Below are 16,732 nucleotides of genomic sequence, written 5' to 3'. Positions count from 1 at the left end.
GGGATGGATCTACATTTGCCTGCTTAAAAGAATGTTTCTGTCTTCCTTGCTGCTGTGTAAAAAACCCAGCCCAACTATCAAACATACAGAAAGCAAGCAAACAACAACACAACAGGCTGTAAACAAAAGAGAAGGTGTGGGTGTGCCTGTGTTCTTGACCTGTTATTTCACTGGTAGGACTCTACAAATCCTCAACTACTTTCTTTTTAATCACTAGAAACAGAAACATGAGTGTTTATCTTATGCCTAGGAGCTAAGTTAAATGGCTACGGTAACCTAAGAGACTGTAAAGAGTGATAATAAAAGGCAGCATCAAGATGAAAATAAGGTGCTTCTAGCTGTCGTGTAGGGTTTCTTCATGAAATGTCGTGGCCCCAGAACCAGCTCAGGGCTACTGACCAGACTGTGCTCTCTTCTCTGGGCTGCTGTCTCACCAAATAGAGCTGTGGGTTACAAAGATGTTGCTGGTGCATATGGAGCTGTGAGGTGCTTGCTGAGAGAGCCCCATTATCTACCTTCTGTCTTTTAATGTCCTGAAGCTTATTGAACACCATTCAGTTCTTTTGCAAATTTCCTAGAAAGCAAGTAAGACAGTATTTAAACTTCTCATAGAATGAACAGCTTCTAATGCAAGGGTTACTAAAAATGATGGTTTCCCATACTTTCATTTTACTGAATGCTGTGTTTTCATTTCCAGGAAACAGGACTCTTATTGCAAGAGCTTTTTATTGTCTTCTGAAGTGAATATCCTTAATAAGTCCTAGTATTACAATGACTTCTCCATTTGTGACATGGGATAAGCTTTCTCTCACATATTACTACAGGATGGTGCAGGTCTCAGGAGCTTACCTTGGTCCAAAATACAAGGCTAATTTCACTTGCTTGACTAATGTAAAATGTGAATGCAATGTAATTTTGTGCAATGCAATGCAAATGTAATTGCAAAATGTAAATGCCTAGAATATAAGGAAGGCAGAGATGAAGGGAAAAATCTCTCAGGGAAAGACAGAAGTACAAAGTCTTTGTCTAACCATCTGATTGTTGGCAAAACTATAGTAAACTTCCAAAAAAACTTCAGTGGATTAACCAAAATGAAAAAGCTGCTATATTAATTACTTGCTGTTTTCTCACAATTCTAATTATTACTGTCAAGAAACTGGAAAGAATAGAAGTAATTATATACAAACTGAAAAGATTTGATAAATTATTTTTCGGTTTTAATAATTTCTTGACAATTTTTTTCTTATGAGCTTATATACAAACCAAATGGTCTCATTTTACTCATGTTTTTGTTAAGCTTAGCAATAATTTTTCTAGGACAGATAAAAGAAAATAGTAGTGAGTAGTCATTTGGAAGCTATTACTATAGATTTCCTTTGATCTGTCAGCATATGGTGTTTATGCTTTTCTCTGTGTGGCTTTGACAGAATATGGTTGATTTTAATCTATTGCATTTGATGTATTTTCATATCCAGTAACTGAGAGGTAAGAGAGTAAAGGGAATATTGACAGGTCTGGTTCTAAGCCCTGATCTGTAAACTGAGCTTTAATGACAAACATTTACAAAAGCTGGACTGATGGGAAGCTAATAGAGGTTGTTCTTCACTGAGCAAGCAGAGACTGAAAGAAAAATCTCAGTGTTGCAAAGGTGGTTACATGGATGAAAAACACCACTGTGTTTGCCTGGGGGGAAAAAGAGATATCTTCCTGCAAACCAGACCTATTTTCTTCAAATAACCTCCAAGGAAACAACCTCTGCCAAGCTAGGAGCTGATTACCAGTTGCAGGCCTCAGACCATAGCCATTATTGTTTTAACATTTCTGCCTTCCTCTTTATCTCAGCAGGAACCAGGCTGTATGGGCTGCTGTGTAACTTGACCTTGCTTGGAGATAAAAAGACAGATTAGCACCCAGCAATAGCAAAGCCAGAAGCAAAAAGACAGTATTTAGAAAATAAAGGAAAGAGCTGGCAGTGTATGATTATGTGTAATGTTCTACACTGTGCAGCGTGGGTGGCCTGATGAACACTTCCCCTCTATGAAACCCAGACAGAAACTTGGGCTTGGTCATAATTTCTCCATTTTTAACCTTGTCTGTGCAGAGATGCTGTGATTTTCATCATGAAGATGCTAATGATGATGATTTCCTTTAATATTTGAGAGTATGGAAATAAATAAAAAAAAGAAAAATTGAAAGGAAAAAACCATAAAACTGCGTTACTTGTAGTAAACAAAATGAATAGCAAATCAACAGAAAGAACTGGATATGAATCTTTAAGTCTTTTTTTGTTTCACTACTGTCCTCTGAGCTTTCCACACAACAAACCAGTGAGCCCAGAGATCAGCAGCAATTAGGCATAACATGCCCTAAAATGTCTCAGGGATGCTAAAGAATGCTAAATGCTCAGTGATTAATCATTCAGCATCAAAAATCTGTGAAAACAGTGTGAAGGCAAAAAGGGATGCTATTATGATAATCCATGGGTACACAAACTGGCCTGAGAGCTGTACATCAAATGGTCACTGCCAAAACCCAGCCAAAAACACAGCTGCACGGCCATGAACTCCCAGTGAAATGTGGAGGCAAAGTGATAGATTTCCTTCAGCTTTTCTCAACCACCACTTCATCTCAAAAACAAAGCAAACCATAACTCAGCTATGTTTTTGTAAAGATTTCAAGCCAAAAGCTATAGAAGCATGTTTTTTTCCTATCAGACCATATGGCAGATAATAAATATCTGAGGGTCTGATGGCTGATAACTTCCTACATAGACACGGGCAGAAAATACAAATTCAGTAATCAAATTTCCTGACAGATAATGCCACGTCAGTCTTCACACATCCTCACACTGTCTCATGTATCTTTAGGTTATAAGCTCCTCAGAGCAAGTACCCTTGTGGTGCTCTGATCACAGAGTATTTTAGTACTATTACAGAATGTGTCAGACCAGAAAGGAGTTGCAGCTCAGTCAGCTGTTGTTAAATGGGATTTAACGTTGCATCCTTGCCTTTGTTTTGAATGGCTCCTCAAAATTATAGGAGATTCTGACTAAAACCACAACAAAACCACCTATTCTCCTAATTATCTTTACTAATGCCAGTGGCAGGAGAGGGTCTTGTTAAGAGATGGCTCATTTGCAGCTTTCTAAGTCCCAATTAGTTTTTCCAGCTGTTACTTTCAGGTATCAGAATACATTTTTCCTTGGGCCTTTGGAGTCACTGAGAAGGGTTAAGCTGCTCACACCATCCAACCTGACTTTGTTCTGCAAACAGAAAAGTTGTGTGCCTTCATCTACCTCAAAGATAACCAACTTTCTCTAATGGAGACAAAGAATTCAGTTACATGACATGTTTTAGAAGCTTTATTTTCTTCACCATTCTACCTTGTGTTAATTGTGTGTGTTCAGCAGTGACCAGAAAATAAAAATCCCCAGAGAACAAACCAGCATGAAGTCTGGTTACGGCATTCTGCCACAATTAAAGGGTTCTTCTATAACTACTTGGTGGTGAAAATAAATTTACTTTCTTTGTGCTTTTTCCTCCTTCCAGACTCTGACGGCACCTGCTCCATTTGCAGATGAAACAAGCTGTCAGTGCCAAGCACCCCATGAGAAGTTAACCATTGCACAAGCCCGCCTGGGAACACCAGGTATGTGGAGAGAGCTACATCCACAGGATCGTGAGCTCTCCCAAAGGACTGCTTTTTCCATACAAACATCAGTTAATGCTGACTTGTGCCTTCTACTCAAAAGTGAAAGCAAAAGTCTAATGTCTGGTGCTGTCAAGTAATGAAGAAGAAACCAGCAACTACAGAGCTATTATGTTCTATTAGAGAAATAGCAAGAGAAAACATTTAGAGTTTGGTGTTTTTGTGGATCTTGGTTGGAAGGAAGGCTTGCTAGCCCACTCCAGCCAACCTGAAAATTGTTTTATGTGGTAGCTATCTTCTGGATTCTCATCTCATACTGCCTCTGTATGCTGGAAAATCTTCTTTCACTGATATTCCTGTTGATCACATCGGACCTTCAGTGGCCTTAAAGGTTACTTGCCAATTTCTTTATCTGGGCATTTGGACTGGGGAAGCAGGCTGATTTCACATGAAGTCCAAAATGTATCCTTCATCCCCGCCATATTTCAAGAGGTTATTTTTAAAAAGTATCTGTTTACTTATTCTACAGCTGTGCAAGGAACAGTGTTCTCCCATGGACCCTTGGGTATCCTGACTGCAGAGACATCTCTCTGCTGACACTAAAACATAGTCCATGGAGGTTTGAGCTCTGTTGCTTTAATCTCCGCTGTAGTTTTGCTTGGACGTGGCAAAGCATGTCATTTGAAAAGGCAAGCCTGTAGGCTGCTGCTGAAGATGCTGTACAGGAAGAGTTATAAGAGTGATGGCATAAGAAAAAGAAGTTATAGGCTCATTAGAAAGAAGAACTTAGGGAAAGTCAGGAAAAAGTGAAGTAAAATTTTTACTTAAAAGAGCAATAGATTTTTACAGCAGTAAGCTGTGGAAAAAGTCAAGGAAAGAGAGGAGGGAAGGGAGATGATAGGAAAAAATCCATGAGGTATATCTGATTAGAAAGGCAGAGAAAAGAGAACAAGACATATGGTGGAACTCTGAATGAGGCAGGAGGATGACATTTTTGCTAAATTAGAATATGGGGATGATGGATGATAATAAATAGGGTAAGTCTGAGGGAAAACAGCAGAGAGTACAAAGAACAAGTGATGTGTAGTATCAAAAACTGCAGGTTCACCTGTGATGCTTTTGAATATCAGAACTGGGCTAAATCTCTGCAATCATCTGATCTGGGGACAAAATGCCATCCACTAGAATTAAGTGCAACTCGTTTGGGATCTGAAAAATCACAGTTGTGTTTCTTTCTCCACAGTTGACAGACCTGTCAGAGTGTATGCAGATGGAATATTTGACCTCTTCCACGCCGGCCATGCTAGAGCTCTTATGCAAGCCAAAACTCTATTCCCAAATAGCTACTTATTAGTAGGAGGTAAGATCAGAGTTATTTATTGCACTGGATTTTTTGTTTCTGTGCTTCACTATCAGAGAGTTATTGCTGTGCTCCCACCCCCAGCTGTTTGTACGCTACGACTGAATGCTGCTTTCACTCAGGGGCTTTCTATAGGTGATTTGCCTTGAATTACATCTTAAAATTGCATCAATTAAAGTAAAAGTCAAATTCTGCCCTCAGCAGCACAGGCACAATTCCCATTCTAGTTAAAGCAGGTGCCTGCATGGCTCTGAGCTTAAAATAGCTCCATATGAATAATTTACCTTTTTCAGTTATTTGCTCAAAATTGTTCAAAGATGGAGATGAGTGAATGAGAACAACCATTATTTATTTCTGGCTAATTGGTCCCTTTGCCCACTAGGCACAGACCATAAACTCTGCCTACCAGGTCTAGACCCAGCCTTCGGCATCATCACAGAAGCTAAGTCTGGCCTATTGTCATTGAAGACCCAAATGTAGGTCATGAGTGGAAATGTAATTCCAGTTCACAGGTGTCCCCAGGCAGGTTGCTTTCTTAATTTTTCTTTTTTGGTATGAATATCTTCTTTTCTTGCTGTGCCTGGCTAACAGCTGTTCAGCAGTTGGCCTGTGCCAGAGGAGCCACTGGAGGGTGGCTCTTTTCTACCTAGATGGCTGTGCAAGCCCTGCTCCCATAAAACCTCATAAATGTGCAGTTTGGTTCCATTTTCCTTGCACCTCCTGGGCTGAGATATTCCTTGCAGAAACATTTCACAGCAACCTTCATTCAGCTGCTCAAATGCTTTACAGTGAACATGTTGCAGCCTTCAGGTACTATGAGGTGCATTATTTTGTATATTTGTCCCAAACAGTTGAGGTGGGGGGGAAAAGACCCAACACAGAGGAAAATCAAAATCTCTTTATAAGCATGTTTTTTAGTTTTACTCAAGTGTATGAAATGTGGCAGTTCCTATGGAGCTTCCAGTGAGGTAAAGGACAAGTCCTATGTTAGGAAGAAAACATTAAGGATTCTCTGGTCTCCTGCTGAGCCACTTGCAGAAGAAGCAAGTGGAGGCACAGGACTGTGAGGTTTAAAAAAAAAGGAAGTTATGTACATCTTGTTGTTATTTTTAAAGGATTAAGGGTTGCCCCAGATAAGAGAAGGAGCTTTGGGGCAAAAGCCTGGCTTCTTTGAAACTCATGCATAGATTAATTTTGCCCTTATTTTTGGTGTGAAGGACAAATTAGCCAGCACTCATTAGCATCTTCTCTCAGCAAGGCCCTGTGTGTTAGTTTGTTTAAAAAATGAACACCTTCCCACACCCACATACAATTTGTGTTGCAAAAGCACCGGTGTCATATGTCTTTGTGGGCATCACAACCAACACCTTCTATTTCTTCTTGTGAAGACAATTATTTGGACCTAAGATCACTTTTCTTTTTAAAATGGACATTTATACCTTCCCAAGTCAGTCATTAGAGCAAGATGACAGATTCAAAAGAAGTACAAGGAAAGATATTGTGCTGTACTGTATATGAACAAATAGTAATCAGAAAATGAAATCAAACCTTTCTTCACAATTCAAGCAAAAATTACTATTTCCCAATAATTTTGGTAGACATTTTCTTCCAGGAGAGGATAGCCTAAAGATGTCATATAGGCTGTAAATAAATATAGATACAGTCTCTGAAGGGAACTTTCTCCTGAAAATGCTTTGATCACCATTAAATTTCTTGTCAGCAGGCATCAAAACTGACATAATAGGACAGAGTAGCATTTTGCTTGCTGAAATTCATACATATGTTATTATCTGGCTTTGAATTTTGCACAAGTTTCAGGACTATCTAAGCCTTTCTACATTTTTCCTATTTTGAAAGTCCTTAATGACCATCACAGCAAGAACATCCATTTCAGATCTCAAAAAAGCCTGCATCTTTGCTGGCACCTTGCCTGATAGGTTGATGTTTTCAGATTAGAAAGAAGCAGCAGCTGTAGGGTTGCTCTCACACTTCACTGCGGCACTGGTGATGTTGCATTTATCATTTGTCAAGTACATTTACAGACAATGATCCAAAGGCACAGGTTTGACCTGTGGTGAAGGACAACCACTGGCAATCCATCTATAAAAGGGTATCACATTATTCCATGTGGGGTGTCAGATGACTGTTGTAGCTGTAATGTTGGACAGAGATGGTTGTGGAGAAGGTCACTGGTTTTTACACAATGTTATGTGGGTAGAAAGATAATACCTAACTTTTCCTGTCCTCTGGTAATGTGGGTGTTGCTGCTTCTCATTTTAAAAGCAATGTGACAAAGTATTGATACATCCAGAGTTAAAGATGCAGGATTTCTGGATCTTCAGCTTTGCTCATTTCACTAGAGCATATGGCTTCTCCCAGTCCTTTCCTTGGAGCTTCCTTCAGCAACTTTCCATCTGAACATGACACAAGTCTTACTTCTCTTTCTGTGAAACCTGCTGAACTCAATGCTAAGCTTGGAGACATATTCCTATAAAGTTTTCTATTACTTGTTTTCCGTCAGAGTTTATTTAATGAGAAACTGTCCCACTGTGATTTTGAGCTTTGTTGGCAAATTCACCTTTTAGAGTGTTGTTTACATAAAAATAAAAAGCAGGAAGTGGAGGCTCAGAGAGGCTGAGAGGTCTCCATCTCTGGAAACCCAACTGAACATGGCCCTGAGCAACCTGCAGCTGACTGTGGAGGGGGTTTGGATTAGGTGATGTCAAATGGTTTTCCTGCCTTGACCATTTTGTTATGCCTGAAATTAGTGAGCACTCTGTGATTGTCCATGCTATGTTCTTTGGTTGGTTTCAAAGCATTGGCCATTGTCCCTGAAATATCACAGCCTATGAAATCCCCACTTAAGAGTGGGATTGATTTACCTTAGCATGTAAAGTATCCCAACCTGAGGTGCCTTACAATATCCTACTTGGCATCTGGCTGCAGCTCCAGACAGAGAAGGTTCTCTCATTATTATACAGTTTTATCTGCTAACTCCAAGCAGAACTCTTGGAAGTCCTGAAACACTCCAAAAATTGCCAAGCTAATAATTAAGTGCTTAATGGATTTATCTAGGAATAATCAACTCCTGGTTATGCTGATTTTACTGAATGTGGAGCCATTTTGCTCATACTTTTATGTTTTAGTTTGCAGTGATGATTTAACTCATAAATTCAAAGGCTTCACTGTGATGAATGAAACTGAGCGATATGAAGCCCTCAGACACTGTCGTTATGTGGATGAGGTCATCAGAGATGCACCCTGGACACTGACACCTGAGTTCCTTGAAAAACATAAGGTACATTTCTCCCCTTCTCTCTCCTTTCCCTTTTGTAGACAGACAGTTGAGAATGAGCAAGTCTGAAATTCTATTACATGAAGCAAATTATTTAATTCAGTTAATTCCAGTTACTGAAATTAGATACATAGCATTCCTTGCCTCCATCTCTGTCAGAAAATGTTGTATTTGTTTTGCCTTTTTTTCTTAGTATGCTGAGATGATTTCTCTGCTGAGACTTTTGAAGGGTAAAATAACACTGGAAAAATTCAGAAAAGAAGATGGTAAACCAGGAAAGTTGTCACCTAGTGACTTAAGTCCTGAATTAAAGGTGTGTTTCCCATTAATGGCAATATGTAAAAAATGCCATGTGCCCTCTAAAAGGCAGGATGGGGTGTTTTACATGCTATTGATTGCCTTGCAGCACATATGAATCCTAATAAAAGCATAATTAAGTAGGGTGTATTTTAATGTCTACATCACTGGGTAACAAAATGACAGCATGACAGTACTAGGTATATTTGTATATATGCACAGCCCTAAGGACCCAAAATCAATTATCCTGCCTCCATGGTTTTGAAAGCCAAGGCTTCACCATTTGCTTTTGCAGTATGAATAAAAGCAGGAGCCTGTGTCTTAGGTTTTGTACTGCATATCACACTGAGCCAGTCAGACTGATATGGTAGTGGCAGTGCTTTTGGAGAGAAAATTTCTATTTTTTCATATTTGATCATACAACACAGCAGTTGCAGGCCCAAATCTAGTACAATACACTAGGTTGTGGCTTTAGAATGAGAATGTCAAAAGCAAGTTAGCTGAAGTCAAGAAAAGAGGTAACTTTCCATAACAGTCCCCCAGTGAACCAAAATTTGGTGATGGTAGGATGTGATTCTTCTGTTCACTGGCAGATTGACTTTGTAGCCCACGATGACATCCCATACTCTTCCGCTGGATCGGATGACGTATACAAACACATAAAGGAGGCAGGTAAGGGTAACTTTACATTTTTAGTACCTTCCTTTTCAGCCTCAGCTCAAATTCTTGTACTGCCTTTTGACCACAACTGCTGGGAGAGAAGCAGTAGAGATAATGCCACATTGTCTTACACCTTAGTGGTAGGTACTGCTGACTTGAGCAGAAAGAAAACCTTGAAGGACATCCTTGGCTGAATTTCTGCCATAACCCCAAGGAAACCATTCAGATCTAGCACAAAATAGTCCCATGTGTGTTTTTAAAAGAATCTTATAGTGCTTGACTAAGACTTTTGAATGGATCAAAATGAGTTTAGTTCCCACAGCAGCCCAGCCAAATTTAGTCAGTTTTTGATAACCACAAACTGACACCTCCTTGACACATCCCAGTCCTGAATATGGGCAAGCACAGGCAATTTTCTTTTCATTATACTGGCAGAGGGTTTAAATCAGTGTTAGAGTAATTAGTTTGCCATGATTGTTTAGCAGTTTGGTTGACTACCATATTACACTGAACATGAGGATGCTGAACTCATTAGGAGTTTGTGTCTCTTCAGTTCAAGGAAGATGAATCAAGTTTGAGGAGATAATGTTAAGCCACTGTTTGCCAGTGGTAGCTATCCTAACACAGTGAACAGTGCAAGGAGGAGGAACAAATCATATCTTCCTGCTGCTGCTCCCCGGAGATGCTGCTTCGAACCCTGGCAAATCCAGCCTCTCTGTTCTGCATAAACATGTATACTGGAGGCTTGAAAATTCCAGAGCAATCTGCCTGATGGTAATACGCCATGCAAAGTGACCTTCTCAAACTATACAATGACATCTATAGACCGGGTATTGACCTGAGCTGAAGGAATAAGCTTTTTATAGCAGCAGTTCTTGATCTTTTTCCACTTGTGAACCTCCCTGTGGTATCAGACTCACAACCCTCCTTTGGGATTGACCGTTCTATAGTTTCAGAGCAAACTCCAGCTTGTAGGCAGTGAAAAAAGGCCCCTCTGGTAAGAATGAGTCACCAAGGGACATACTGCACACCTGCTGGACAGGCAGCTATTTTGCTTTTATTCTGCAAGGTGTTGAGTGCACAGGACAACATGACAGGAGCTCTTGGTGTCACTGGATCATTACCAGGCTTGGTGTGAGTGCCCAAATCCATCACACCTTTCTCTGTTGTCATTGAGCACAGGCATGGTGCACACACAACCCAGTGAGAAACTCAAACTTTGCAGAAGAGACTTGCAGCTTCAGGGGCTTGTAGTCCATTGTGTCTGTCACTACAAGGTAGTTCCAGTACTCCCATTTTCCCACATCAGGTTGTTGGAGAGCAGAAAAGTGGATGGGAACTGAGGAGTTCATTGGGTAGATTCCCACGGGCTCCCAATTCCCCGCTCTCTCCAGTGGATGGGAGGGCATATGGGCAGCAGTGAGCTGGATAACATTGCACTGACGAGAACTGTGCACATCTGTGAACAATTAGCTTGGAAAGCATGGATCAGTCCAACAGATGAAGCAGAAGAAAGCAAAGTCAGTGACTAAGGGTAACGTCCACCTACAGTTCTACTTTCAGCCTACCAAAGGTGGGGTTTGGATTTTGTCCATGTATTCTTGTAAATCCTATCTATAAAGGTTTCTGGCTCAAAGTGGGTTTCACTGCTTCCAAAAATAGTTTCCTGAGTGACTGCTGCAAGCCTGAAAAGCAGAGATCAGGGAAACGTATGCTCGTGATAAAAATAATCTATTTTTTAGCAGAGTATTAATTAGAGATCAGAAGGAAAAAATATCACATAGCATTTAGTCACAAAAGGCTGCTAAGCCTCTTGATTCCTTTTCTGAGTTTTTTTCCAGCCCTGTAAAATTAGGTACCAATGCCTGCTTACTCTAAGTGGACGTGTGGGGATTAATTTGCCAGGAACTATAACACTGTTTTAAGACAAAGTACTACTTTCTTTTCCCAAACCATCTCCAGTTTTCTCTGTCTTGTTCATCAACAGCTTCATGTTGCAATTCCATATAAGAGAGGGTAGTAATTTTTTGTAGCCCTAAATAACTACTAAAATACGTGCCTGCACTCTGCTACTATTGCATTTGTGAATTGCATTAAGAGTAGGTGCTCCTGCCTTAGTGAGGAGCAGTTAGAAAGCAACATATATTTCAACTGTATTGAGGAAAGTAAAAGCAGTATTGATAAATGGCCAGTTTTCTTGGGGGCTGATTTGTCAGAGCAGGGAGGATGGTTATGTAGACACTGGCATGGCTGGATGGACATGAAACACTACCGTTACACTTCATCTTCCTGTTACAAACCACTAGCACCTCCAGGGTGTTTTCCTGTTATGGTAATGCATCTTTTTCCTGGCTTTTTTCAAGGCCAAAGGCTGGCCTGTTCTACTCAGCAGAACGAGCCTGTCAGATGGTGCAGCACAGGAGTGGAAATGAAGGAGAGTAGCAAACCTCCCTGCTCCTTTATATGACATAAAATAAGGGCCGTGCTTATGGAAAGAACTGCTCAGTGAATTGGCCACAGCTGTGATGCTTGGCCTTCCTGGCTCAGGAGCCCCTGCCAGTCTAATAATTTCCACATCACAGCTGACATTGTAGAGAGGGCAATTTTTAGTCTTTCTAAAGACTTGAGAAAAAAACAAGTAGTATAGCACCCTTGCCTTCCCAAAACTCACACAGAAACAACAGGAGAGAACTAGCAATAAGGCAGAACTGCAAGGCTGTAACCTTTGTCAGGTATTTTTGTGTTCATCCTCAGCTATCTGCTGCAGTGCCTGGTCCTGCCAAGCTTTATCAGTAGGCTTTCTTTTCCCACTTTGCTCAGGAATGTTTGTACCTACGCAGAGAACCGAAGGTATCTCCACATCGGATATCATCACGCGGATCGTCCGGGACTACGACGTGTACGCCCGGCGCAACCTGCAGCGGGGATACACCGCCAAAGAGCTGAATGTCAGTTTTATCAATGTGAGTACACTCATCCACATTCACTCCTCTAGCACTCTCCTAGCATCCTGAATGTAAAGTAGAGGTTAAGAAATTGTATCTTCCTCCTGCTGCTTTTAAAATAGCTGGAAAGAACTTAATTTAAAAGAAACTGGTAAGCTGAGAGTAGTTTTAATTACTTCTGTTGATTAGCAGCTTTGCTTTCATCTTACGCCGTTAACAAAGCTGCTGCTCCCTGTTCCTCCTTGAGCTGTAGGTGACAATGACACACTAGGAAGGAGCCCACCCTCCCACCAGAGGCTGCTTAACCATTCACCCAACACACGATTTCTTTCTATATTCCTGTTCCAAGAAGCCAGCCCAGAGAGCATGGATTTTGAGATCCAAATTTTCTCTACAATGTGATAGGATTAGAAAACCAACCAAAAAAAAAAAAAAAAAAAAAAAAAAAAAAAAAAAAAAAAAAAAAATCCAAGAAAGCTAATTGTAGAGCAGTGAGATTACTAGGGAAAGCTACAATGGTTTTCAAAAGACAAGGAAGTATGCTAGGAAGCTGGTACATAAATGATGCTGCTGTAAAGCTCAGAAGTCAAAATGGCAAGAGAGCCACGTGAAAGGATGGCTCAGATTATTAATCTTCCCCATACAGATTTGCCCCTCCAATGAGGTGGTAATTATACTTTACCTTCCTTCATTTTTTGTCTCAAGACTTAAAACCTCAAGATAACCCACTTAACTGAAATCCCTGTTGTGACTGAGATGCTCACAGCAGGACTCCTCAACTCCCTCCCTGGAGCTTGGAAGCCCCTTTGTGAAGGACTGAATTGTGTCATTCCATTAGTTTTTCTTATTTTGAAGTCTAGCAGATAAACCCCAGATCACAGGGCATAAATATTTATTTCACTGTGCTTTTTTTTGAAGTCTTCTACACCTTTAAAAATTGTTGCTTGTAAGTTCTCCATCTGCTATTGCAAATATCCATTAAAATAAGGCATGCTGGATGCTTTGGAGATTCTCAAATTTATCCTTTAGCAGCTGTGAGGTTAATACACCGTTGTAGAAGTTATGCTTTCCCCCATCTCAGACACTGATGTCTCCTGAAGAACCTCCTGACATGTGATTGTTAAGCATACTGTAATTTAAATGCAGAAATACTGATTTGCACCAGAGGCTGTTTGTCTCAAAATTAAATCCCCAAGATTTTCAAGAGCACTGGTATTGTTTGTAGAAGAGCACTGCTTTCCTCAATAAAGGGCTGATCACCCTTTAGGTACAGAGGGAGTTGGGTTTCTTTGGACCTTGGGGATTTCATTTGTGCTCGTGGCTTGCAAAGAGTTCTTCTACTGATTTGTGAGCTAGAATAAACCTCACTTCAGTGCTTGTTTTTAAAGTCAATTCAAGTGCCCATTACATGGAGTTAACAGAAAATGAAAAGCCAGTAGTGATCTGTGCTTCTATGCAGACTACCACATCTTCAGGAGGACAACCTTGCTTATTTCCTTGTACCAAAAATTTGTGGAGCACACAAGCATTTCAAGAGAAAAGCCCTTTAATCCTGAAGTATTTCAGAAGCTTTTCCCAGGAGCTCCCTAATATTATCTTCTCTCTCTCTCTTTTTCTGTGTGACTTAGCAATTAGGAGTGAAATTTGCTGGCCACAAGCCACTGGCCTACACACATCTATATTGCAGCCAGAGGCTCCTGTATTAGCCAGGCTCAGAATTGATGAGAATTCTCCTTCTGCTCTGCAGAAATCCACCCAAAGACATTTTGGTACAAGTTGATATCCAGGCTGGCGAGTCAGCAGCATTTGCTAGGAAACATAGGGAAATTTGCCATTTGCCTGCTATTAAATTTGAGCTGTTAGTTTCTCAACTCCTATTCTTCACAAGATTCACATCAATTTCAAAGTGCATTCAGTTTGAAAATAGAAAGATTCATGTAGTGGATTAAACACAGTAATCACACGAGAAGTCTTTTCAATACGTACCTTCTGCACTTCATTCCACAAATGTTAAACTTGCATTTATAAAAATAATGTGGGAATAGCTAACCAAGGCCATATGTATTAGGATGCATTAATGCAATTTTTTTTTCTATTTGGGGCTAATTATTTCCAAGTTTTTTTATTAATCTTTGACCACACTTTCAAAACAGGAGAAGAAATATCGCTTTCAAAACCAAGTGGACAAAATGAAAGAAAAGGTCAAGAATGTGGAGGAAAAGTCAAAAGAATTTGTTTACAAGGTGGAAGAGAAGAGCCATGACCTCATTCAGAAATGGGAAGAAAAGTCCAGGGAATTTATTGGCAACTTTTTAGAGCTGTTTGGACCTGATGGAGCTTGGGTAGGTATTCTGCCATCCCAGGAAGTCTGAGTGCTTTTGTTTCTTCTAACACAGGTCAAGAGCAGATACTTTTGCTGTAGACTTTGTCTTGAAAACCAGCACAGTAGGGTAATGGCAAACCTGGCTGCTGAAGCCATTAATGCATACCAATACTGCAGCAGAAGGATTTAGTGCTTCTGGCAGTTGCTTGTTTGGCATAATATCTGTATTTTGTGAAGATGTGATGCTGAACATAATACTGCATGCAGCAGAGCTGCATTACAGCACCACGTGAGCAAACAGGCCAATACAGCCCATTGGCCCCGTTAGCATTAAATGCAACCACTCAGACATCAGGGATATACACTGGAGGTAGTGAGGAAAAACAGGACCATTGAAAAGGTTTTCAGTAGTTTTCTTCATGCTCTGTATTCAGCAGTAGAAGATTATAATTTTTTAGCTTCAAAAACTACTGATACAAAGTTCCAAGAAATTATTTTACGTGTCAAGTTCAGGCTCATCTAACTGACAGCAGGGAAGGCTCAGGTGGGATTAAAGCACTTGAAAAGTTCTACTTGGTATGTGCTAGCTTCACAATTGGCTTCACCTCAAGTGAAGGTCCTCAAGTGCCTTAGAAAGGCAGTTCAGAATCTACAACAGCATATTTCTGGAGAGAAACCTGCTCAAACCAAACTCATGCACTGAGTGGTGAGTTGGTGATACTTCAGAGCCCAAAAAGTCTTGGTCCTCATTTGTCAGTTCTGATAGCATGCCAAACCTCAAGAAGCTGTTTGCTTGTATGACTTTGCTTGGCTGCATTGAAACCAGTAACAAAGCTTAAATTGAATGTGGAATTTATCTGTGTTGGGATGAAAACCCAGACCTTCCAGTGCAGGCACCATCTCAGACACACTGCTCTGGTTGCAAACACTGAATGAAAAAGGCACCTTCTGTTGGAAGGAGCTCAGCAGATATTTTGTTTGTAAGCAAACACGTAGGAAGAGTCACAGAGCTTCTGTGAATTAAATAGCTCCCATCAGTGCTGTTTCACAACTCAGTGCTACCAAGTCATGCAGTGCCTGCCTTACTGGAGTTCTCATCTTTGCACTCACTTGCTGTGTTGATTACCACTCAGTTGAGAAAAACCTAAAATTAGGCTGTGAAGGCTTCAGAACAGAGACTGTGTCATCTTACAGCTACTTCTATACATACAAAGGCAGTGATCACTGAAGAACACAGGCCCCAGCCACATTAACATGAGCTTTTTATTTAGCAGTTTGTTCATTGACACTGTCATGTTCCTGGGAGAGGGACAAGAAAGTAACTCTTCTGATGAAATGCCCAGGTCTACCTGCATTGTCCACATCCACATGAAGCTTCCTCTGTGGCCATAAAGCTTGGTGTGTGTTCCCCTTTTGGGATGGTTCTTTGGCCATACATGCTGAATAACTAAAGCTAACGGAGCATGTGAAATCCACAGGAGGTGAGATGAGTTTAGCTGAGAGAGGAAAAGAATTCAAAAGCACTGATCCTATTTCCTGGCTCTGTCCACTCAACATTGCATGCTAATGGCATTTTTAAAAAACTTTGCTGATAAAACATTTTACCAAATTGAATTAAGGAAAAGGTGCTCTGCAAAGGGCTTTTAAAATCTAGAAACTCTTATTGTTTGACCACAGAGTAGGAAGTCTGGTGCAATCACAGGGACCTTTGCTAAGAACAAGAGGAGTGAAATCTCTTCAGTGTTGTCAGAAAAGCATCAGTGACAGCAAGCTGAGAGGTGGTGTAGCTTTTTTAGAATCAGTTTGAGCCTTGGCAAGAGGAAAGACTTTTAAAATAATGATAACTTAGTATTAGTGTCAAAACTGTTATTAATGTTAATTTGCCTTATCACTGTTAGTTAGAAGTTGCTTTTAATGTTGACATTAAAAGTACAGGAATCATTATGGGCATGCTGGATTCCTAGATCAGTAATTTGCATGCCATTAATATGCTATTATTATTTCACAAATAATTATTATAATATACTTTATGCTAGCATCAATTTTCTAAAAGTAAGTGCCATGTAACCCACAAAAAATGTCTATTTGTGAAAGAGGTCCAAATGTCAGTTTTCAACTGTCTAGATGTCTGTAACTCATTGGCAATTTTGCCCACCTGTGCAATCCCCTGTGTGTACGTTTTCTGTAAGAGTCACAGAGAGGTC

The 16,732-nt window shown here is 40.3% G+C and overlaps 1 protein-coding gene across 4 annotated transcripts in view; it reads left to right on the top strand.

Moving 5' to 3' along the window:
- The window catches only part of PCYT1B (phosphate cytidylyltransferase 1B, choline), a 37,564-nt gene that overhangs the window by 9,263 nt on the left and 11,569 nt on the right, over window positions 1-16,732 (top strand). For all 4 annotated transcript variants that reach the window (XM_056505620.1, XM_056505639.1, XM_056505629.1 and 1 more), the window contains exons 2-7: window positions 3,549-3,648; window positions 4,892-5,008; window positions 8,155-8,306; window positions 9,194-9,272; window positions 12,081-12,223; window positions 14,359-14,547. In XM_056505620.1, coding sequence (XP_056361595.1) covers window positions 3,549-3,648; window positions 4,892-5,008; window positions 8,155-8,306; window positions 9,194-9,272; window positions 12,081-12,223; window positions 14,359-14,547 — 780 coding nt within the window. The remainder of the gene's footprint in view (window positions 1-3,548; window positions 3,649-4,891; window positions 5,009-8,154; window positions 8,307-9,193; window positions 9,273-12,080; window positions 12,224-14,358; window positions 14,548-16,732) is intronic.

This window comes from Oenanthe melanoleuca, chromosome 1 (assembly GCF_029582105.1).
Source record: "Oenanthe melanoleuca isolate GR-GAL-2019-014 chromosome 1, OMel1.0, whole genome shotgun sequence".
NCBI lineage: Eukaryota > Metazoa > Chordata > Aves > Passeriformes > Muscicapidae > Oenanthe > Oenanthe melanoleuca.
This window is presented reverse-complemented; position numbering and strand designations above follow the sequence as displayed.